At 39.1% G+C, this 25,912-nt stretch overlaps 1 protein-coding gene across 2 annotated transcripts in view; it reads right to left on the bottom strand.

Moving 5' to 3' along the window:
* Positions 1–25,912, bottom strand: part of KLHL14 (kelch like family member 14) — a 99,729-nt gene that overhangs the window by 66,420 nt on the left and 7,397 nt on the right. For both annotated transcript variants that reach the window (XR_012427209.1, XM_015440062.4), the window contains exon 2: positions 4,424–4,545. Coding sequence is in view for 1 of the 2 variants with exons in the window: in XM_015440062.4 (XP_015295548.1) it covers positions 4,424–4,545 (122 nt within the window). In the remaining variant the exon portion in view is untranslated. The remainder of the gene's footprint in view (positions 1–4,423; positions 4,546–25,912) is intronic.

Raw genomic sequence — 25,912 nt, 5'->3', positions numbered from 1 at the left:
CCTATATTTATCGTTTAGAACTGAAGTTCAAAGTCTTATACAAGCTTTGTTTGCTTATGACTATTCCATCACCACTTATAGAAAGCATATTTTTTCAAAAGTGGGAAGAATCCACGAGTTTTCTGATCTTTGTGACTCCTCTTAAAGAAAGAAATAACAACCAGACCCAGGACTCCTCCTGTTTGGATGGGATCACGTTAAATATCGTTCATGGGCCAGAGGAGACAACCTAGGAAACCACTACCCAACAGTTTCCTTTGGGTGTTCACAACTGAACAATAGAGAATTCCCAAATCCTTCCACTACAAAGAAGAGAAAAGAGTTGTAAATCAACAGAAGGGGAGAGAAACAAAAGGCATTTCCTCTACGTTTAACAGAGAGAACTTAAGAGTTATCAAGAGAAGGAACACGCCTTTCTACTTAGCTCCATAATTTTCATTCTAACGTTATTAAAAAGAAGTCATCATTGGCACATGGAAGGATAAATCTGTACTTTAAAGTCCCCTTTTTTCTGTTGTTGGTCACAAAAGGCAACAAAGGAATAACTAATAAATAGAATGTCTTATTTGAAACGTTGGAAAAAGGATGCCAGTTCCTGGAAAATACCTTGCCCATTAGTAAAGAAATTGGTCCACTGGGAATAAAAATGGAATGGAGAGCTCTCCAATGCTGCCCTGTGGGGAGAAATACAAAGGGTCTCCACATGTGGACTTCATAAAAACTTTGATATATAAGAAATCTGTTATCCAAAGTACACGGTAGCCCCAGAAATTGTTCTGTTTAATCTTTGCACAGAGGATTTAGGGCCTGCAAAGTGCAAGAGGCATGATTTTTGCATTGGCCGTTTTAGTATTCATGTCTCCTGTACTGCTTTCTAATAAGTTAAGATGAAACGGGAGACTGCGTGCAGGAGTGAGAGATGCAAGAAAAGCAGTGCTGAGAAATAAAGATGAACAAAAGTGCATCTCTACTTCCCTTTTATTATTAACAGGCGAGAGAACAACAATGCCAAACTTATAATGTTATTACTTAACACTCCACATTCACAAAAAGATGTTGCATCATTTTTACATGTTATTTCTCCATACTTTTCTGATAGAAGCTTTTTTTATAATCAGTTTTTATGATGATATATGAAATGATTTTTTCCAAAAAGGAAGATAAACATGCAGTCTGTGCCAGCATGTTACCAAAACAATCTTTTCGGTGAGAATAATTGTTTCCTTTACTGTTTGGGAAAGGAACAACTGATTGGCCTGCTATTTAAATGTTGTTTTCCTTGTGTTACATAGACCCACTTTTTCACTCCTATTCCCCTCCACCCCATTCAACTCACTATTACTTAAGTGTACCCCTTACACCATATTTCCGAAATATAAATAACATAACAGGATAAGATCTAAAGAAAACTAGCCTTCCTCTTAATTCTTCTGTGATATAAGGTGTGTAAATGGAGTGGCGGCTCCCATGAGTGAGTATATGTGCACCTGCCTGTGGGCTGGCCTCTTTCTAAGAGGAGCATGTCTGTGTGGCACACTGAGAAATGTTTGCTCAACGTAAGTGGGCAAAGTATGCTGAGATTCAGAAACTCCAGCCACCCTCATGTTTTAGGTATCTGCTAGGTAATTTGTTAGTTTGCATGGAGAAAGTCATCCAACAAATAAGTAGACCCCAAACCAGGGGACTGTCTCCTACCTTTAGCTGTCATCTTCCATTCCCTGACAAATTAGCTTAGTATTTCTTCTGGGGCAAAAAGAATGGCAGTGGAAAGTTCTCCAAACCCTTAGGTTTTATTAAATTTGGGAAGAATCTGGGATTCTGATGAGAAAGATTTCTTCATTTATTATTACATGGCCCAGAGCATAGCAATCTATCAGTTACCTTTTTCAGTTTTGCAGAATAAGATATCTTAATAAAACAAAAAGCAGAAATTATCTAGGTAAACTGTCTACATTTCTTCAACAAATGTAAAAAATATGCCTTCACTTGGGGCCACATAGTCATAGCCTAGCAGGTAATAAACTATATATTTTTAAATACAAGTCCCAGTGAAATGAACATTGTTAAGTAGAGTAAACATTTATTTCAAAGCCATAAGTATGTCTGAGTATAGAAAAAGAGTTCAAGATCTTTAAATATGTTCCCATTATTAGAACTTTACACACACACACACAATTTATTTCCTTCAATTTCAAATCTAATAAATAGTGTCAACAGATACCTTTTTCTCTTTACTTCTTAATCCATACATTATTAAATCTAACATATGAAAACTATGGAGAATATGCTCCCTACTCCAGGGCAGTGGGTTGAAGTGGTATGTCTGTTGCTGTGTTACTTGTCTGCATGGAGAGCTTGCATTGATTCACTGATGCCTCTAGGAATAAAGGTCAGTCCTTATGCTAATGTTGATAGTGATGTTACAATGATAGCAGTAGTACCTGCAATTTTTTGAGTGCATTCTATGTGCTAGATGATTTATAAGCACCATTTTTATTTTAAAAATACTACAGTGACTTGCACAAAATGAAGAAACCGTGACTCCCAATATTTATATGATTTTCTCAAGGTCCTAGATCTGGGTTTGCAACCATGTCTGTCTGATTCAAAGTTCATGTTTTCTTCCTACATCCCTCCAAGCGGAGAGTTAATTCAGGCAATGTGAAAACTTGAAGTAAGGTGACCATATGTTCCAGTCTATACCTGTTATCCTAGCGTAATTAATAGATTCCCCTTTCATGCTCGAAAATGCCCCAGTATGGACAATGTTTAACAATCAACCTATCTTTGAGCAAGGTTTAAAATCCACGTAAGACTTTTCTAAGGTATTGTTCACAATGCTGTAATTAATCTTGTTGTCTTTACTGAAGGATGTCAAGCAAGTAACAAATTGGACCTAGCTTGGTGTATTTGGGAAAACAAATGGATTTATGAATGAATATCATTTACTGGTTGAGTGTATTATCGCTCTGTCATCTCTCTTTGAGAATCTTTTGTCCTTCCTCTTTTCTCTCTCCTCCTCCTAGTCTCCATGTTTCTTTCTATGCAGGCTTTTGCTATTGGTCAAGTATTAAAAAATAAATTCCTTGGTTTTGCTTTAGCTTTTGTTTCTGATGAACGTTTAAAATTCAGCTTGGCCGCTCATTCAGATGTTTAAACCACTAGTAATGGTAGTTTTGTCCAAAAGACAAGTAAAAATCATTTTAAGACATCAGTAACTTATTTTTCTTTCTTTCTTCTCCTTAATCTCACTGCTACTATTCCACTACTTCTTTACTACAGCCGTAGCGCATTGGTGTCCAGGGAGCTTTCTTGTTGCAGTTCCTGGACAATGCTACTGCAGGTTTCGCTGGGGGACGCCAGCTCCAAAATGTATTATTTCAAGCACCACCACACATGTCTCTGTTCCTCTTCTGCTTTTATGGGTAAACTGCTGTCCAGTTTCTATTATTTTAAAGGGCTTTCAGGAAGAGGAAAGGAAACGATTTTTGAAAAATAAACATGATAAAATATGTAACTGTTTAAGACACATGCAATAAGAAAATCTAACATTCGCTTTTGTTGGTTTCAAATGTATGGCTTTGATTTATGGATTAAAATTGCTCATTTATTATTTTATCTATACAGCTCTAGGCAATTTTGACAGTTAAAATTTAGTTTTATTGACCAGTGCAGCCACTGTGCCCACGAGGGGACTGGTGCACACAGCCTGCTGCACTCAAGAAACGATGATTTTTGATTCCATGAGTGAGTCCGATTGGGAATCATAACCAATATAACAATAAGTTCCAAATCTCAGTGCCCAAGGCAAGAGGTTTGCTGTAAAACACAATTGCCGTTTAAGAAGGGGAGGAGAAGAATCCCGGGTAGAAGTTTGCAAGCACAATTTCCTGCAGCTGGAATAGGCCACAAATACATCTCTCCATTCAAACTATGCAGCAGTATAAGGGGACGTTTCTCTAAACACCCAGTTCCACAGACTAAATATTAATGAGCAAAAATGCCTGAAAAGCAAAATGAATGTTAGTTACAGAGACAATGAACTAAACAACCATTTTGATGTGAGAAAATTTACTAGTGAGTGCCACAAACCAACCTTTTGCTTTTCAATGAACAACAACAAAAAGAACAGAAGAATTTTGGGGGGAAGATCTTTGCTCCTCCCCCACACCCTCCATGGCAGCACATACGGAAACATAAACCAGTGCAGTGATTTTAGGCTAGGCCTACTCGACTACCAAATTGGCCACCTCTGCAATGTTAATTTAGTCTTTTACTCTAAATCCCCCGTGATACATAAACAAACCTCCAAAGGGGAACAAATCAATAAAATGTCTAATTTGATTAACCATGTTTTCAAATTCATCAAGACAGCTCTAACCTGAAATAAATAGGTGAGTGAATAAATAAATAACGCACTCACTTGTGAGTATTTTCCACGTCTTCTTTTCATCGTCGTAATACTGAACCAAATTGCTGGGGAGCCGGTCCGGTCCAGGAGGCAGCCCTCCAACCAATAACAGCATTTTCTTGTTAGAGCGAATTCTTCACCCAAAACAAAAGAGGAGATGAATAACCACATTATTGTAGAGTCTTTTTAGTGACAACGAAATCATAACCATCAAAGAATGTCCCTTGCTTGCAGATATCTATTTCATTTTTTCCTGTTTCTTCCCCCATTCATGTCTCAACAATTTTTTTGAACCAAGCAGAAAAATGATCAGAAGAGCTGCACATCCCCATACTCATAGAATAATAAGCTCCCTTTATGCAATTTGTTAGAGGTTCATTCTAGAACGACCTTTTTCTTATATTATCCCTTTAAATCATCACTCTTTACAGCTGAGTACACATGAAATGCTCTGGAGTTGTACTAAGGTTAAGCATTAAAGTTGCATGTCAAAAATCGTATTAGTCAAAATCATTATTATAAGCCATTCTCCACTCAAAGAACCTTGAAAAAATTAAGGTTATGCAGGGAGTTTGTGAGCCAACTCTTTAATCACCCAGGGAACTTCAAATACCAGTTTGGTACAATTAGTAGCACAGGGCTAACTGGGGTGGGTTAACCAGTTTGAACATGCATTTTTTTGTTTGTTTAATTTAGCTTAGACTTCTGCCTTCTTCCCCTTCCCCCACTCCCAGCTCACCCTCCCCTCTGCTCTCCCCCTCCCCTCTGCTCTCCCCCTGTGCACCACTGGCGATATAGCAGCACCAATTGGTAAAAATGAGACTGTGATGTTGTTGTGAGCCTCCCCAGAGTGGAGCCCTGCCAATGCTTGCCACTGATCCAGCGGCATGAACCTGCTCAACTGTGCAAAGTCACTCTAATTCCCTCCCTCTGTTTTTCTACCTTCTCCCCCAGGGGGCAACCACTGAAAGGAGTGACTACCCACCCATCAAGAGCTGGCAATTCGCTGCTATTAACCGTGACTGTGATTCCCAGTCCGCCTGGCAGTTCCTGAGAAAGGCCTGCAATGTCTCATATGCAGTAAAAGCTGTAAGATGCACCCTGGCCGGCACACTCGACCTGATGGATGTACAATCCTCAGGAACAGTAATGGATTGAGCACACTTGTGCTTGAAGCAGGGAGAGGAGGCCCAGACCCCCACAAAGGGCCTGCTGATTTAACAGTCGCTTTACATATAATTGAACTTTTCATGTACCTGAAAGGCTCAAGGTGGTGGTGGAAGAAACGGAACAACAATGATTGAAGGAAAAAAGTCAATAAATACAAAAGGGTTCCTCTTAGTGATGATCACAAGCCATGGCATGGCTCTGAGTCTATGATTACATATTCAGCTCGTTCTGATTCAAGAATGCTTGGCGAAGTATGCCCTTGTGGAGAAGCATTGTTTGTTGGTTAAGAACCTAACATTCGGAGGGTTAACTTAACACAGTTAATGACATCTCCCTGTGAAGGAAGGGAACAAGAGAATTCCTTTGATGAAACTCTGGTGCCATTGAATGCATTATTATGCCTCAGTGGGAAAAATACCTTCTGGAGAATTGCCCATATTAGACACTCATCGATAGAGGGAGCTGTACTTACAGAGGAACGAGTAATATGATGGCAACTTGCAGTGTTAATTCTGCCACTCTGTGGATATAGTTGAGCCAAAAGGTAAACAAACCCAAACTCTGAATTTGAAGTACCTTCGAACTGTACCCATATGCCTTATAGACTAGTAGTTGGCAACTAGTAGTTGGCAAACAACTAGTAGTTGTTACAACAGCAAAGAGCCCCCGTAGTTGGAGGATTTCAGTGATTGGGGTGTTTTTGCAAGAGGGGTTAAGAAAAATCAGTGCAGTCAGTACGTCTCTTTCATTTAGAAAACATACATGCATAATTCACATGCTATATAATCTCCTAAATACATGGCCACAGAGCTGATATATGAATATTTTTTTCTTATTGTAGTCTTTAGTCCAAATAATCAACCACTCTGTGTGTGTAAGAGAAGTCAAGATGAAAACAAATACTCTTTTTAGGTTGCTGCAAATGACCATGTGTAGACAGACCTGTTCAACTGGAAGTCATGATTCTGTGGCTGTCCTAACATCACTTGTCCACATGCCACCAGACTGCAGTTGGGGGTAGATCAATATCAACAGGATGGACACAGAGGAAAGAACTCACTGAAGTGGTGGTTGTGCAAAAGCAACATAAATAAATATGTTTTTTTTTTTTTTTTTTTGAGACGGAGTCTCGCTCTGTCGCCCAGGCTGGAGTGCAGTGGCCAGATCTCAGCTCACTGCAAGCTCCGCCTCCCGGGTTCACGCCATTCTCCTGCCTCAGCCTCCCAAGTAGCTGGGACTACAGGCGCCCGCCACCTCGCTCGGCTAGTTTTTTGTACTTTTTAGTAGAGACGGGGTTTCACCGTATTAACCAGGATGGTCTCGATCTCCTGACCTCGTGATCCACCCGTCTCGGCCTCCCAAAGGGCTGGGATTACAGGCTTGAGCCACCGCGCCCAGCCTTAAATATGTTTTAGTATATAAATAAAGTGCTTAAAACATGTGCTTAATGGGGCCCAGCATGGTGGCTCATGTCTGTAATCCCAGCACTTTGGGAGGCCAAAGCAGGCAGATCACCTGAGGTCAGGAGTTCGAGACCAGCCTGACCAACATAGTGAAACCCCATCTCTACTAAAAATACAAAAAATTAGCCAAGTGTGGTGGTGGGCGCCTGTAATCCCAGCTACTTCGGAGGCTGAGACAAGAGAATCTCTTGAACCCAGAAGGCAGAGGTTGCAGTGAGCTGAGACTGTGTCATTGCTCTCCAGACTGGACAAAAAGAGCAAAACTCCATGTCAAAAAAAAAAAAAAAATTAGCTGGGTGTGGTGGCACATGCTTGTAATCCCAGCTATTTGGGAGGCTGAGGCAGGAGAATCGCTTCAACTGAGGAGGCAGAGGTTGCAGTGAGCCGAGATCATGCCACTGCACTCCAACCTGGGCAACAAGAACAAAACTCCATCTCAAAAAAAAATGTGTTTAATGGATGGCAAAGGGAGATGAATGCATGACTCACACATGTTTGTAAGGTCATTTCATTCATTGATAAGAGGAACTTCCCTGGACAAGTTACACTGGTGATTCTCCACCCTGATTTAGATGGACCATCTCTGCTGATAAGGAGAGGATCTAATGTCTTTGTTCTCTGTGCCCAGATTGCCAGCCATTGCCATCTGTCCTCTAAGAACTGGACTGACTACAAATACAAAAGCCAGTGAACGGTGGGCAAATGGTAACACCCTCCACCCCGCCAACAGTGACATGATTCAAGGGCTAGCTAGCATAGCAGCAAAGAAAGATTCCACATAACTAAGGTAAATTTCTAAGCTACTCAGGCCTCTGCAGACACTGTAATAAAGAATTACGTGGAGGAAAAGGAAATCCTACTTACCCTCAATGGCTGTGTGTTTTCTACAAAGGGTCAGTGCTTTGAAGCCATTATGTATGGCTTTCTTAGTGAATCAAGATGCCTTCCAAATCTTTTGCATTGTTATATTTACATCATCATTCATTCAATTTGTCATGACATTTTACTTAGAGTATTTTTTCTCTAAATCTTGTGTTATTCAATTTTCCAAGCCAGTCTCAATATTATTTAATTCTAAATAAAACTTGAAGCTCTACTTTGTGAAGATGAATCAAATCGAAACCCAAAATAAGACAAAACATGTAAGAAGTTGGATCATAAAGAGGAAAGAACACATCAAGTAACAAAACACATTTGAGTGGTTTTCTCACTATTTTCTCCATTGACTCTCACAACAGCTCAACGTGGTAGATATAACTCTCCATTTTACAGAGAGGAGAGAAAGTTCCCATAGCTGTTATAAGAAAGTACACATTTGGACATTACGGAAAACTATGAAGATTTCTGAATCCAAATGAAGAAACCTAATGGAGATTACTTTACATTTCTTATTGCTTAAGAATAATACAAATGAGAATAACCATCACATATTTTACTTTGATATAAATGCAATGTCAACTATTCAATTACTCCTAGAAAGCAATACACGTGAATAATTCCTGTGGAAAAGCTTCCATTCTTTTTACAATGTGCAATTATAATAGTGACAATGACAATAACGACAGTTAATAATGAATGCGTATTGAATACTGAACTTCTGATTATCATACTATTTATTTGATGTGTGTGAACTTCAATTTGAAAACACCATAAAAAAAGATACCTGTGAACTAGAAAAGTAAAATGAAGAGAAGCTGAACTACTGTGCTGAAGGGGGTTTTAATTATTCTTTTTTAAATAATTCCAGCAGAGCTTTACAGGTTTAATTTTAGATTAGTCAAAATTTATAAATGTAGCCTCATTGCAATCACTAGAGTTTCTTCTCATGGCAACATATTATACTTTTTAGAAGCTCTATACATAGGGAACCAATTTAGCCAAAATTAATATGTTCTCTTCATACCTTTTATTATTTTAAAATATTCCTTTCACTCTTCATTTTACCCATTTTGCCCAACCCAGACCAAAGTATGTATTGAAAGACAAGGAATAATAGAAATGTAAACAAAACGTTGAGTATATCGTGGTTGATAATATTTGAATGTCTTTGATTTGAGTTCCTTGATTCTTGCATAGAAAAATGTAAGGTTGCAAAGGCGATGGAATCTGAAGGTCTCCTTTGTTCCATCCCAGTAACTGCCCAACATTTACCATGTGTCACATTTGGGCGTGTGTGTGCGTCTGTATGCGTGAGTGCTGGCGTGCATACCACGCATTCCCGGGATGAATGATTGAAGGATGACCTACACCTCCTGGTGTAAACAAATTTTTCATCATACTGGTGTTCTAAGTACTGTAAAATCTCATTTATTTATATTTCAGTGATTTGGAACTTCAATAATTGGGAAACAGGCCAGATAAAGTTTTCCTTTCCATGATACATGAGAAAAGTTTTCATGAACTAGATTGCAAAAAAAAACGTTTAACCTATTTAAGAAATCAGCTGATATGCTGGCACTTTAAATTCACCAATGCACATTTAGGCAAAATTCATTTTACAGGTAACAAATCTCATTTATGAAAGAAGATATTCTGCAATGTTCTAAGAATCATTAATTCATAGAGTTTGAAGAGAACTTTGAGGCAATCTAGTTCAGTGATTCCCAGACCCTAGCAAGTTACCAGGATCAACTGAGGGCATTAGAAATTTTGGATTCTAGGTATAGATTTTCACTTCTCGTCTCTCAGAGATTATGATTCAATAGGATGAGTCTTAAAAAATCAATGCCGTTTCACAGCCTTCCAGTTGATGCTAACACATAGCCAGAGTTGGAGCCACTGACTTGGTCTAGGCCCCTACATCATGTAGAAATCCTTCTAATAGTTTTTTAAATAAGTAATTATTCTTATGTATTTGGAAATTTGAAATGAATCTTAGATTTTCAAATACACTCTGTTGTTAAAAGTTGTTGGACAGTTGTGTTAGATATATTTTTTTCCTCTTATGCTGAGCTGAAAAACCTACCTAGGTTTCCTAGAGCAGTGGTCCTCAACCTTTTTGGTACCAGGGTCTGGTTTCATGGAAGACAGTTTTTCCATGGACCAGGGGGATGGTTTCAGGATGATTCAAATGCAGTACATTTATTGTGCACTTTATTTCTATTATTATATTTCTATTATTACATTGTAATACATAATAAAATAATTATACAACTCACCATAATGTAGAATCAGTGGGAGCCCTGAGGTTGTTTTCCTGCAACTAGACAGTCCCATCTAGGGGTGATGGGAGACAGTGACACATCATCAGGTATTAGATTCTCATAAGGAACACACAAGCTAGTTCCCTCACATGTGCAGTTCACAGTAGGGTTTGCGCTCATATGATAATCTGATGCTGACAGGAGGCAGAGCTCAGGTGGTAATGCAAGCGATAGGGAGCAGCTGTAAATATAAACGAAGCTTCACTCGCTCGCCCACCACTCACCTCCTGCTGTACCACCCAGTTCCTAACAGGCCACGGACTAAAGAACACTAAAATACCAGTTTTCTTTTAAGGCTTTCTAAAATCACAGTAGTCTTTTAGCAGTCACAGGGCAATGTTGGGCCCCTGTTCAGCTTCTAGCTGATTATCAATATCGATCTTTTTTTTTTTTTTTAACAAAAACAAGTGTTTTCAAGCCAAGTTTTTCCTATCCTATATTTCTTCTAATTAAGATATTTTGAACAGCTATGCATGACTATTGTTTAACATTTTTTGTCCTCTACTGATATAGACACTTTGCTTCAATTCGTTTACAGTTAGCAATTGTTAATTGAGTTCCTACTATGTTCCAGGTAGGGTTCTAAGAATTGGAGATAATAATGGGAGCAAGAGGAGTAAATTCCTTGTTCACTGTGGTACTTAATTCCACCCTAGTGGGGACATCTATGGAAGCCATCACAGTCTTTGAGGCAAAGTAGCCTAGTTGTTAAGGGTGCGGACCTCTTAGCTAAGGTGAGATGCCTGGTTTCAGCTCTTTTAAGTGAACTTAGGTTGGCCTTTTTGCCCCTCTTATTTTTATTTTTTTGAGATGGAATCTTGCTCTGTTGCCCAGTCTCCTGGAGTGCAGTGGCGTGATCTTGGCTCACTGCAACCTCTGCCTCCTGGGTTCAAGCAATTTCTGGCTAATTTTTGCATTATGTATGTAATTATTTATTTATTTGAGATGGAGTCTCACTCTGTCACCCAGGGAGGATTGCAGTAGTGCAATCTCGGTTCACTGCAAGCTCTGCCTCCCAGTTTCAGGCCATTCTCCTGCCTCAGCCTCCCGAGTAACTGGGACTACAGGTGCCCGCCCCCACACCTGGCTAAGTTTTTGTATATTTAGTAGAGATGAGGTTTCACCGTCTCCACTTGGTGATCCACCCGCCTCGGCCTCCTAAAGTGCTGGGATTACAGGCATGAACCACCGCACCTGGCTTTTATTTATTTATTTTTTTTAAGTAGAGACAGGGTTTCACCATGTTGACCGGGCTGGTCTCTGACTCCTGACCTCAAGTGATCCCCCGGCCTCGGCCTCCCAAAGTGCTAGGATTACAGGCATGAGCCACTGGGCCTGGCCTCTTTGCCCCTCTTTAACCTTATTTATAAAATAGGGATAACACTAACAAGATCTAAGGCACAGGCATCTTTAATTTTCAGAATTAAAAGACATAATATATGTAAAGCACTTAAAACAGTGCTCAATAAATGCTAATTATCATTACCACAATCATCATCTGCATAGTTATTGACATCATCATTATCCTCCTCATCCTCATCCTCATTATCATCAGTATTATCTGTTCCTTTATGTAATTTGCAGGTTTGACAAGCAGGTGGCCTATGTCCCCATCCCAGTTTTATAACTTAAAGATAATAAAGAGTTGTACTTCAATGGTTTTGTTATTTTAATTATGCTAACTCGTTCTTCCTGAAATGATACTAAATCATTGGAATTTTTACTTTAATTCTCTGCATAGGGTCTTTGGGACCATTTTTTGAAACATGGAGATTTGATTGAAAAAAAAAGTTTAAAAGAAAAAAGGAAAATGACGACAACAACAACAACAAGAAGCAGTTTTGAAAAAGCAAAGTGATCCAGAGTAGATAATCATTATCCCATCTTTCAGAAGCCAAGTTAATTGCAAGTTAAGAGTCATCAGACCTGGATTTAAATCTTCTACCTTTTCTTATGTTTATCTCCTTGGATTGACTCTAAACCTCCGTTGCTTCATCTGTAAAGTGAGAATAATGGTACCCTCTTACAAGAATGTTGTAAGGGTTAAACAAAGTCATCTAGGTGTAATAGGAAAATAAATGCCTTCTGCTTGTAACAAAAACCACCTTGTAGAGCCAGTCCCTGCAGCGAATGAAAGGCCCTTTGTGCTGCTGACACCTTGAAAGATGAATGTCTCTGCATACTGAAGGGGGAAAATATTGATACTTTCAACATAATCCAGTGGGAAGGGGCTGTGGAAAATGGAAAGAAGTCTCGACTCTTTCCCATGTCCTCCCAATTCCAGTGGACTTTACTAAACTCTTGATAGGTTAGTATTGCATAAAAGCAGTAAATGGGCAGTTGCACATCTGATAGTACAGCAGCAATGTATGGGAGTGATTTGGGAGGTAGAAAAGGCCAGGAAAACACAAGCTCCAGGGACTCACAGACATGAGGATGGGTGTGTGAGTCAGTTCAGGCTTCGGTAACAAAAATACCATAGACTGTGTGGCTTGAACAACAGAAAATTATTTCTCACAGTTTTGGAGGCTGAAAAGTGCAAGATCAGATTGCTGACAGATTCTGTTCCTCGTGAGGGCTCACTTCCCATTTATGTTCTCACATGGTGAGGGGGGCAATGAGAGAGAGAGAGAGAGAGAGAGAGAGAGAGGACAAAGAGAGAAAGTGCACATGTGTGTGCTCTCCTCTCTCTTCTTACAAAGCCACTAATTCCATCATGAGGGCCCCACCCTCATGACCTAATTACCTCCCAAAGGTCCCATATCCAAATACTATCTTATTGGTGATTAGGGTTTCAAGGTATGAATTTTTAAGGGGCAGACCCAAACATTTAGACCATACCAAAATAGTTTTGGTTTTCCACAGGCCATAGGATTATAGGGGTTCATAGTAATTTCTTTACCAGATCTGTTACACCTCCAGCTGAAATCTGGGTTACATAGAAACAAAATATTTATATAGTTCAAAACTGATAAATGATAGCTATTATTATTATGTGTAATTATTAACTTTACAAAGTACTCATTTGAAAATTCATCTTTGGAAATGGAGTTTTTATTGCTTAGAAGCCTTGCAGATACCATATGTTACATTGTATATAAATAGCCAGAACGTTGATTGCATAAGCAAGTTTAACAAAAATATAAAACCACTGGACTTCCTACAATGGTATTGACTCAGATCTCATTCATAAAATATAATCTACTTACTCTCTTTGCTGCCAGCTGCCTCTGTTAGGGTAGTCACCAAATCTTACGATATCCAAGTCGCAAAATTTCAAGGTATCCCTGACTCTTCCATTTTCTTGCTATATTGTATAGTTTCTAAGGCTGTAATATTTCTTAAATCTTTCCCTTCATTCCAGCCGAGCTGCCATCAGCTGGATTCAGCTGTGTCGGTTCTCCCTTGAGCTGTTGTAAAGTGGTAGCCCTGCTTTCTGGGCCCCTATCCCCATCTAATCTACACTACATATTTTGTCAAATGAATTTTAGCAAAGCCAAACATTAATAATCAACTACATCAGTCCTCTTCATAAAAACCATTGAATTCCCAATTACTTATTGCAACCTCTCTTTCCTTTCTTTTTTTCTCCTATTGGTAAATGTTTTCCTGGAATTTCATTTGAGGGATAAAAGAGTTTGTGGGTCCAGATCTGGAGAAATGTGAAAGGGGAATTTCAGATGGAAACTGCTCAGATCATGGGGAAGAAGTAAACAGAGGTAGAGCCCTCCACTGCGAGTAATTGGCCTGGCCAGAAGGAAGCTTTGAAAGTCAGCTAGCCTTCCCTAAACTTCCAGCCTGAATGGTACCCAAAACTCCCCAAGGAGAGCTGCTACCCTTCTCTTAAAATTTTCCAGCAAAGTAAACTCCCTTGAGAGTTTGTTCCAGCTGATTTGCTGTTGTATTTAGGTTTCTTTATCATAGCTGTTCTTGGTAATTACACAGCAGCTTTCATCGGAAGAGCCTTTAAATAGACCTGATAATGCCTCTCTGAGGTAGGTAAACACAAAGTATCATTATCCCCATTTAACAGATGAAAGACTAGAGGAAAAGGGGCTTGAGCAGCTTTTCCAGTGCTGCAGGATGGGTTTTATTTCCTCCATTTCACACAGGAAACATCTCCAGGGTTTTCTCACACAACTTTTCTTGGCTCTCAGGTGTGGCTGAAATTGCCTTACTTCCCAGAGTCTGACTTTGGGCTCCCCTTCTTCCTCAGACGTGGAGTCTGGCTATGTGGTGACTGGAGAATGGTCAGTCATGTGCCTTCCTAAGATGGAAGTAACCTTAAGATTTGTTTGATCATATCATAAAGATAATACATGCTCACTGAAAAAAATTCTGACTATACTTAAAAGCAAGAAGAACTTACTACATAGTAGGTGCTCAATAAATGCTTGTTGTATAAATGAAGATATGACAAATAAAAGAAGGAATAGAGTCCGGCGTAGTGTCTCATGCCTGTAATCCCAGCACTTTGGGAGGCCAAGGTGGGCAGATCACTTGAGGTCAGCAGCTCGAGATCGAGATCAGCCTGGCCAACACGGTGGAACACCGTCTCTACTAAAAATACAAAAATTAGCTGGGGGTTGTGGCATGTGCCTGTAACCCCAGCTACTCAGGAGGCTGAGGCAGGAGAATCACTTGAACTTGGGAGGTGGAGTTTGCCGTGAGCCGAGGACACATCATTGCACTCCAGCCTGGGCAACAGAGTGAGACTCCATCTCAAAAACAACAACAACAACAACAACAAAGAAGGAATAGGTGGGAAGACTAAAAGTCACTTGTAATCCCTATCCAGGAAGATGTTATAGATTCTTTACATCCTTTTATTCCTTACTTGTTTCAAGGTTCAGTCGTGGGGGTAGAGGTGTCAAAAGGCAACTGGGAAAAAGGAAAAAGTGACATTTCTGAACCACAGGGTGGAAGACTCAGAGAACTGTATATTGGGGGAAAGGACGTTCATATCAACGAACTCCCAAATCTAAGCTGCTATTTTTACTATGTACTGCCCTAGACCCTCCACCTTTTATCCCTGTCTGAGCATGTCCAAATAATGAGTCTTTCTCTTCGTACATTATCACATTCATCATTCTTCTTTGGATGTCTCTGCTTATCTTTGCTCTTTAGTTCTAGTGTTGTCTTATAGAATAGGAGCCTACCTACCATGACAGAGTACAATGTTTACCAAACTTCAGTTACCAGTACAACAAAGGACTTTCATTGTTTTTGCCATAGCTACACACTTTGAAATTATTTACTAAATATTTTATTTAAAACTCCTCACTTAAAAAAATGCTTCCTTAAAAATCCCAGGCTATTGTAGTGGTTCCCAATGTGGGCTGTGGGAACTTTTATAAGCTATCAGAACTTCTCAGGGACTCTGATTCAATGATCTGGGATGGGACCCAGCATCGTTTGTGTGTGCATGTGTGTGTGTGTGTGTGTGTGTCTTTTAAGCTTTCTGACTGATTCTATTAATAACATGCAACCAGTATTGAGAACCATGTTTCTAAGCAATTATATTTACTAAATCGTGGGCTTCATGGGTTAATTATTTTATCTCGAACACACATTAAAAAATAACAATACCTAGCTTGTTATAAATGTTAAAATGATTTCTTGTGTACCATCTGAAATTGTCTGACATTCTACCAGTGGCAGATAAATACTACTTGGGGATGCACTATAAGAAATGGAAGAAACCAGGACTTTAATGTCTGAAGCTCTGAAAACCTGTTACATTCCAACTCTGCCACTTCCCGTCTGTGTGACCATGTGAAGATCAACATCTTTGCTGGCTGTTGCTTTACACACTGCAATTTTGATTAGCCATCTTACCACCCCTTCACTTCTCATCCCGCCCCTGTGGCTCACACCGGTCCTCCACAATTCTTCCAGAATGTTACTGTGTCCTCTAGCATGCAGTTAGAGGAGTTGGCTTATGCTTTTACCACATTCCTCTAGGCACCAAACTTATAGACTGGCTGGTGATGGCAGCGGCAGATATAACAAAAAAGTCATAAGACCTTTATCTGAATCCATGAAATGTAGCCCACCCCCACCACCCAAGCCTTAGCTCATAAGCCCCAAGGATCAGGACGAGTTTATCTTTATACTGTACATAGCACTTGACACTTCTTTCTTGGTCGTTTGCTTCATGAGGGACAATGGCTTCCAGCCAAGTTTATACTCACTGCATTTCCCCCTCCTTCCCCACCTCCCAGATTAAAGCTTCCTTTAGTAACTAGAAGCAGCTGAATATCTTCTTTGCTTGATTACCTATATAATCCCTAATTCTAATACCTAGTACTTAGCACCTTTCTTCTGAAGAGCATAAATTGCAATGGAAATAGCATCTCATTAATCCTCCCCACATCCCTGTGAGGAAGTTGCGTGGCAAGCATTAGCTCTCAGACTAATCCTCCTGCCTGCAAGTGCGATGCAGGGTCCTGCTGCTCTCTAGCACAGATGCTTGCTACTGAGCAAGCTGGTGGAGACAACCAATATGTGCGTGACAGGAGAAAGCTCTTCTCTTTGTTCAAGAGAGAAGTGGTTCTGTGCAGCCTGTCACAGTGGAGTCATTCAAGTTCTGTATAGCCTAGTGACGAAAGGAGATAAAGCATCACTCTGAGGCTAGTGATGGACTCGTAAGTAATGCCTGCATGTAAATTCCTAATAAAGCCCAATTATTAGACTACGCTGCCTCCTGAGAGCCAATCTCATTACTGAGACTTCGTCCTCTCTTTTTATCTCTCCCTCCCATCTGGCTGGCTTTTGGAAGAGATAAGAGTGACTTTTTGACCTAAGGAAACTTTGGCACCTGCTGCAGAAGAAAAAGTGCAGAAAGACGCCAAGGTCGCAAAATAAGAATGAAAATTCAAGTTCAGAAGGATGCAACATCTTTCCAGTAAAATTTTATCTCTGAGAGAGTGAGACATAATGGTAGAAATGAATATTTTGACAGCAACATGACATTCTGAAGAAAGAAGTTCAGTCATTCAAGATGATGTGGGACAACAGCCTCCTGATCTAAAGTCCAATTTCATTCATTACTTTAACTCCAGGGGGAGGTTCCTTGTGGGGAAACTGTGAGGCTCTTTCTGAGGAACTGGAGCCAGCCTCCTGCCAAGCAGGCTGTTTCCAGTCGGAGAGTCACTGCAGGAGTGGCCATGCAGGGAGATAGTGAGAAAAGTTAGTAACAGGATAGTTTTCTCCAGGCTTCTCCTGGAATATTCATGGCAACAAACAGGTGTCCATTTTCAAGAAGGGACTTTCAGTGGATTCCTTCTAAAAGGACTCAACATTTATTTTTAGGGAAAGAAAAATGCTATGAAATCATCCCGGGGTAAAGATAAAAGAAGAAGGTTATCCTTAGTTTGGGGTAGGTCTGCAGCAAGGGAGGGAGGCAGGCCCTGGTGGGTGTGTGTGCTGTGGAGACAATGAAGTGTGGCTTGTGGAATCCTGCTTAGGGACACCCTGCTGCTGTGGGTGAAATGGAATCTCTTATCTTCCTCTGCTTTTCCTCTCCCTCCTTGTAGGGAGCCAGTTCTTTCTCTTCTTTGCTGTATCACCAACCCTCGAGGGACAATGGTGCCACAATGAACCCTAGGTGGAGGGCTCCATGGTGTCTAGGAAACCCTCCAAGGTCATCCCCTGCTGGAAAGGGAATGCACAGAAGCCTCTGAGACTCACCCAATCAGCTAATCTGGAGCAATATTCTTTTCATTATCAGATCTTTGACATGCAGCAACAAATTATTCTGAAAAGTTTACCATATTCTCTGAAGCTGAATTGTGGATGCTATACTGTGTGGCTTGAATTATTTCGCAAATTCTCTAGCATGGTAGGGACCCAAATTTCATCTCGGGGAAATAAATCCCCCAGAATTTGGTCATTCCAGCAACTTTCCCTATGACTCATTTCCCTTTTTCTCATATCAATTAATCAAATTTCTTTTAATTTTGCAAAAATTTTTCTCGAACTTATCTTTTAATAAATTACTCTCAGTATTTTCTCCTATCTTTTGTAGACATGTAGCAAATTCAAAAAACAGAAGCAATGATTTGTTTAGTTCCATGATTTTCAAAATGTGGTCCAAAATCTACTGGTAGCAAAACTACCTATGTCGCTTGCTAAACATGCAGGTTCTTGGGACCTCCTTTCAGATCAATTTATTTAGAATCTCTGGGGTGGAGCTAGGGAAGATATATTTTATTTTAAAACTCTATGGTTGATTCTTTAAAAAGCTACTGATCTAGGCAAGATCTTCTGGAATTGAGGAAAAAGGATCTGCATTTTTTTCCTCTACTAGCTTTACATTACTGGAAGAGCTATTTATACACTGCTGACTTGGATAACTGCTCAACTGCCTAGATAACTTTGCTTGTATGGATCTAGTTGAAAAGTAGTATTTCAGTTAATTTCCCTGTTTTCTAATTTTGTGTCCTAGACTTGGCCGTGTTATGGATTAAACTGTGTTCCCTCCAAATTCATGTGTTGAAGCCCTAACCCCCAAAGTGACTATATTTGGAGATAGAGTCTTAAGGAGGTAATTAATGTTAAATGAGGTCATAAGGGTGAGGCCCTGATCCAATACGACTGGTGTCCTTATAAGAAGAGGAAGAGACACCAGATCTTTCTCTGCATGTAAGCACAGAGAAAAGGCCATATGGGGATACAGCAGGATGGCAGCTGTCTGCAAACCAGGAAGAGAAGCTCCACAGAAATCAACCCTGCTGGCATCTTGGTCTTGAACTTCCAACCACCAGAAATTGGAGACAATAAATTTTCGTTAAGCCACTTGGAGACTTTAGGGTTTAGACTTTCTTTCACACACACACACACACACACACACACACACACACACACACACACACAAACACACGCATGCAAATGTGAAACACTATGCAAAAAAACCTTTCTAAGGTGAAATGATTCCTTCTCTTAATAGGTTAAAAGAACGACTGTTTCCTGGAAGTTGGACTGTCAGTTTGATTAAACTGATGGAAGGCTTGAGGGGCTCTTTCCTGCATGAGAGGTGTCCCTTTTCCTGGCATCGATTTTTACCTAGACTACTTTCTGTTGGTTTCATTTGCTGCTCCTTAACCCTGGAAAAATCCCGAATCTTGAATTTATTTGAGTGCATCAAGGGTGGTGTTTAAAGATTTCAGTTTTGCGTTGTCTATTTTCACTTTTCAATTTTGAATACAAGAATGCCAATTGAAGTTTGTCCAGATTCCAGGTGTTCTGAAGTGACTGTCTAGAATTGGTACCTTCTCTACATGACTAGAACTTCTGCCAAGGGAAGAAGATGTCTTCTGAAGACAAAAACTTGTAACTAATTTCAAGAGGTTTTCTGCATTCTTGGGATTTGTTGAAAATACATTCTAAAACCTATAAAATAATCACATACTTTTGATAATACCTTGTGTCCGTGAAACATAAAAAAATCCACATTACAATCCATACCATCTTGCTCTCAGACCTGTCATGGTGACTCAGTCTTCTTTCTTAAGTATCAAAGATGTAAATCTTTTCAGAGAAAGCAAGAATTTGATTGTTCATGAAAATACATAATCAAAATAGAAATTGTTCTATTCAGCAGCATAAACATTAAGCCCAAGAAACAATTTGTTGACCAGTCTTCCATATCCACACACTAGAAGCGACAATGAAGTAACGGTACCCAACTTACTAAGAGTAGTAAAAGTAATTTCTCTTCAAGAGCAGCAGTAGCAGCAGTTTTTGTCCCTAAGGAAAACTGCCGGGAGACTGTAGCAAAGGAAAGATGAAACCAGATAAGTTATTCTCATGATAAATTTAGCTTTTCCATGTTGGAATCCACTTGGTGCTATGTGTGGTGAAGCCCTCCATGGAATCTCAGCCTTGACTGAAAATCCCGTGCTTTGCTGTTTCCTGCTGATCCCCACAAGGAACGTTTTAAATTGAGAGCTGCTGGGTTTTTTTTGTTTTGTTTTCTTTTGACATGCAGTACTTCTTCTTCTATAGTGCTTCTTAACAGATATCACGTCTTGGAATTTAAAAAAATTTCACCTTATTTTCCTAAAGTAATTATTGTATTAACATTGCTTGAAAAAAATATTTCTTATGTGTCTTTAAGAAAATTTAAGTAATTCAAGTAATGGAAATATTTTCCTTGAAATGAAAGATTTGCGTATCATAGTCCAGAATATCATTTAAGAAATATGATGCCCAAGTCATCAAAGCTAAAATGATTACATGAAGAGGAAAATAAACAATACCAAAATCAATCACAGATATTTTTCTCTGCCATACCAAATACCAAGATTTTTAATAATAGTCATAAGTGTCATATAAAATCATCTAGAGAATTTTTCACTGTACATCTGCATGTATTTTCTTTTCATTTTTGCAAATAGTATAACCTATTCCTGCAGAAGGTAGCCCCAGCTGTGATCTAGGTACCATAAGAAGTCCTATGATGCTTACAGGATATTTATAACTTAATCATAAACAGACACATAGCACAACTAAAAAACAAATGGCCAAAGAATTTGAATAGACATCTCTCTCTCTCTCTTTTGTATTTTTTGTTTTGTTTTGTTTTTTTGTTTTTAGAGACGGTGTCTCGCTCTGTTGCCCAGGCTGGAGTGTAGTGGACCGATCATAGCTCACTGCAGCCTCAAACTCCTGGGTTCAAGCAGTTCTCCTGCCTCAGCCTCCAAGTATCTGGAACTATAAGCATGCACCACCAGGCCCAGAGACATTTTTCAAAATAGATATGCAAGTGGCCAATAAGCACATGAAAAGGTGCTCGACATGATTGGCAATTAGGGGAATGCAAACCACCATGAGATACTACTTCACATCTATTAAGATGGTTATAATGAAAAAGACAGATGAGTATTGGTGAAGATGTGGCGCAATTGGAACTGTCATAAACTGCTGGTGTGAATGTAAAATGGTGCAGCTGCTTTGAAAAGCCATCTGGCAGTTCCTCAAAAGGTTAAATATTTGTTTAATGTTAACTGAATTAACATATGAGGCAGCATTCCCACTCCTAGGTGTATGCATACCCAAGAGAAATGAAAAGATATGTTCATACAAAAACTTGTATAGGCATGCTCAGGGCAGCATTATTCATAATAGCAAAGAGTGGAAACAGCCCACATGTTCATGGATAAACAACAAAATGTAGTTTATCTGTACAATGGAATATTATTCAGCCATAAAAATAAATAACGTAGTATTACCTGCGAAAACATAGATGAACCTTGGAAATACACTGCATGAAAGAAGCCATTCAAAAAAACCCATATATTGTATGATTCTATTTAAATGAAATGTCCAGAATAGGCAAATCTCTGATGACAGAAAGTAGATTAGTGGTTACCTAGGGCTAAGAGTGGGGAAGATGACGGTGGTGGTGAGGGAATGATTGGTGATTGCTAACAGATAGAGGTTTTGGGGGGAGGAAGTGATTAAAATGTTCTAAAATTGTGGTGATGGCCACACGACTCTGTGAATATACTGAAAACCACTGAATTATATATTTTAAGTGGGTGAATTGTATAGTATGTTAATTACATCTCAATAAAACTGCTCAATGTGAATCTACCATGGGTTTTCTAAATTTTCTGGTTGCATGAATAGATCAAAAGGATGGAATAAAATTCCAGGATTGGCCTGGGCTCTGTACATCACTCGAAGGTGGATAAAGTGAACATAAACTTAAAATGATGACTAAAATGGATAATGCTTCAGCAGAAGCATAATCATTATCAGAACAGTGCCAGGACTCATGTGGAAATCCAACTCTAAACATTTTGTATGGAAGTGGAAGTCCTAACAACTGAACAGAAAGGTAAGTAGATGTAAATGGAACTATTCCTATAAAACTCCAAGCTATCAATCATTGAATATTTATAGCCAGGCACTATACTAAGTGATGTACATACATTATTTTAACATTTAAAATTGCCCTAATGAAGTGGGTATTCTGATGTGCATTTTATAGGTAAGGAATCTGAAAATAGGTTAAGTAAATTACCCAAGGAGAAGCAGCTTGTAAGTGGTAGAGGTGAGATTTAAACTAGCATTTGTCTAACTTTCAGGTCTTAATTACTACACAATACAGCTGTTTAAGATATCTGCATTATAACCTTCTCTCTCTCTCTCTCTCTCTCTCTCTCTCTCTCTCTCTCGTCATTTTGGAGTGAATGCTTACGAAACCTTAGGAGAGGGAGATTATAGGAATTGCCACTGACATGGTGGTACAGTTGCTATAGTAACCAATCCACCAAATTCATCTGTGCTACTGGGCACACACTTCTGCCTCTGTAATACACCCATACTGACTGGGATCTCTCACTGTATCAGTGAACTCCTGTTAATGCATATGAAATAGAAAGTGGTGAGGGCCTAGTGTACCCCTGATAGCATTGAAGTGCTTCCTTTAAAGTTTCCCTTTCTGACTCAGAGGTTATTCCCTCTTTTAATCCCATCATTTTGCATGGGATGCTCTGATGTGGTTGGTTTTGAGGGGTGCTCAAAATCAGAGCCAGACAGCCGTCTGTTGTTTTGCTCTAAGAAGGATTTGCAAATATGACTATTTTCTTTTTGGTGACAAATTGACCCTCCCAGCCCAATAATTCCTCACTCAGTGCCAGATTGTGAATTGTGGACCATCCCACCCCGACCCTGACATTCAAAATAGACATTTATCTGATAAAAACACATCTCAGAAATCACTCTGTAGAAAATTTGAAGGGAGCACCCAACGATATGCGATTGGACTGTGTACACACACACAGGCACACACACACAAACACACACACACATTCATCTTTCCATATTTTTCAACAATGCCTCTACATTTTCAAGGACTTTTTCTTCTCAGATATTGCTGCTTTCTCTCTTCTTCCTCCTCTCCATTTCACTAGCCTCGCCTGTCTTCAGAGGCACCTGAAGGCACATAAGGCAGGGAAGTGAAACCGACTGTAATTCTTCAGTTCACTTCTCTGCAGCCTCCAGTGAGCCAGTCTCCATACGGTGGCCCAGCTGAGCTCTGAGGAAGTTCAGAGTCCCCGCGCAGGTGCAATTTACCAACCCCCTCACAAGTGCTCTGGGAGCAAAGAAGCCAGACATATGCATGTGAAAGGCTTTGGGAGCAGCAGAAAAGAAAGTATCTAAGCTTAAGTTTATGAGATTAAAAAGAAAAGGAACTCTCTTCTATGAAAGGAAGAAATGAAAGACATTTGTAACTCAACCAGCCATCATGTTCCTTTTGAAGAATGAAATATAAATTGCTGAGAGCTGTCGAAAATTCTAATGCTCCCACTTTCTTCTGATGCCCTTGGTTTCACCTTTGGTTCCCTCCAACTTCATTCTCCTGGTGTTAACAGTCTCTGACTATTTCTGTGCTATCAGTGACATCACGAATACGTCCTAGTGTTTTTGATAGGCAAAAGTGCATTCAGGTAAATTTTGCTAAATATGTCTTTTAAAATTAATAATATACAAACTTAAAACAGCATTTTATGTTCAGTTTTTCTACAGTCTCAGCTGATCTTTCTACAAACCCTGGTAAGTAGTTAGAACTATAATTATTAGCCCATTTTACTGCTGCAGGACTCGACTGAAGTGGAACCAGGCCCATTTAGGTTTATGATTTCAAAGGCAGCCGTGTTTCCACAATAGTATTACTTCTTTTCTCAGTTCAACTGAAAAACATGCTGATTTTTCCATTTTAAAATGTATCTATGTTGTAAATAATCCTTAGCAGGGCCTACAGCTTCCTGTATGATTTGGACAACCCCTCTTGCCACAAATGTAGCCACACACCCTTTTTATTTTTATTTTTATTTTAGTTCCTGGAAGGTGCCAAGCTCTTTTCTGCCTGGGAGCTTTTGCACGTGGTTTACTCTCAGCTTTGCCTCTCCAATTGCATACTTTGCCTTCTCCCCAGGCCCCTTACTTAGAATGGCTCATCTTTCAGGCTCATCTTATACCTTTGCTGCAGAGAAAGTCTTCTCCAGTCACTGGGATAAGGTTACAGCTGTCTGTTACAAAGTGTCCCAGCCCATGTCACTTTTCTCTTGTAGATTATGTATCGCCAGTGTGATTATTTTGTGTTATTATTTACTCTTTCTCTTTTTACTGTAAATTGCATGCAGTCAGAAATGTGTCTGTCTTGTTCAACTCTGTATCTCAGAACTTAGCGCAGAGCTTGATGTACCATAAATGCTCAATACAAATGTGGGGGATATTCCACAGAACAACTTCTGATTACTAGTAAATTGCAGTACATCAGTCTAAGTTTTCACTATCAGTGTGACACAGTTATCGGCCTGCATTTAAAAAGCTGTCAGAGGTCCTGAAGTTCTCCTTGTTTCTCAGGTGTTTTGCCAGGTCAAATTACAGTGGGAATTAAGATGATTTTGCAACAAATGCAGTTATATGTTTATCTCGTTATATTCACATAACGGATTGTCCCCCTTGAACTCTGACACTTCTGAAACTACTGCATTACCTAGCACAACAATGGGTTTAAAAAAAAACAAACAAAAAAAATCTTATTAACTCAGATTACATATACATAGTTATTGAACCGAATGGAATTATAGGCGGTAAGGTACCATGATTGACACTTTTTTCTTGTGACAATATTTTCTTTCTTTTGAGGACTGACTTTTTTGTTTTCTTTTTAATGGAACTCTGTCTATAACTCTATATTATATAAGGTTGGGTATGCCATGATTTAAATGTGTCTTGATTTGTACTTATCTTGATTTGTAAATATTGAACACCTAATTTCCAGTCTTTAGAACTTTCTTGCCCATCTTCTTTTTCTTCCTGTTTCAGATAGTTCACATTCTTGATAACTTGTTTGATGCCCCTTATTTCCTTGCATTTTTCTTACTTCTTGTTTTTCTTCTTTTTCTCATTACCCTATAATTTATGTTCTCTTTTTATGGTAGGCATTCCCTAGCACCTTTCTGCTTTACTTCTAATGTTGCAAATAGTTCTAATCCTATATGCATTAATATCATTTGTGAATAGATAAACCTCTCTGGTATTTACAGTAAAATGAACACACTCATTATATCATCTTATTACAACAGATAGCCTTTCTCTGGTTAAGTCACCCTCCTACCCATATCAAAATAGTGTTTTTGTTTTGTTTTAATTTAAAGAAATCATCAGTAGTAATTCATGTATTGTGAATTATCTTGGAAATCAATGAAAAGGACATGGAAAATGAACGTATTTTCTGAATTCTGAATGAATGAGAGAAGACAAACATTTATGATCTAACAATTGTTAAAATGATTCTCTTGAAATAAAACATAAACAGAATGAATTTTCAGTTAGAGAGGTCTTATTTTATGTTAGTAAAATATACAGGTATTTTTATAATTCCAGCTTCTACCTGGTTATTTAATCACCTGAAAGCATCACCAACATGAATAGTCTTTTACTGTCACAAAAACAAATCTGACACCCCTCTAGTACTTCAGTGCACAGAAATCCAGGAAAAACAACTTTTGGTTTAAATTCAAGCTTCAAGGTTTTTTTTTTTTTTCCCCCCCCATAGTTATTTTTCATAGTTAAACTGAAAGTTCTTATTTTTCTTTCTTTATTTAAAGTGCATTGGCTCATTCTATTTTTAGTAAGTCAATATT

The sequence above is a fragment of the Macaca fascicularis genome, chromosome 18, assembly GCF_037993035.2.
Source record: "Macaca fascicularis isolate 582-1 chromosome 18, T2T-MFA8v1.1".
In the NCBI taxonomy this organism is placed as follows: domain Eukaryota; kingdom Metazoa; phylum Chordata; class Mammalia; order Primates; family Cercopithecidae; genus Macaca; species Macaca fascicularis.
This window is presented reverse-complemented; position numbering and strand designations above follow the sequence as displayed.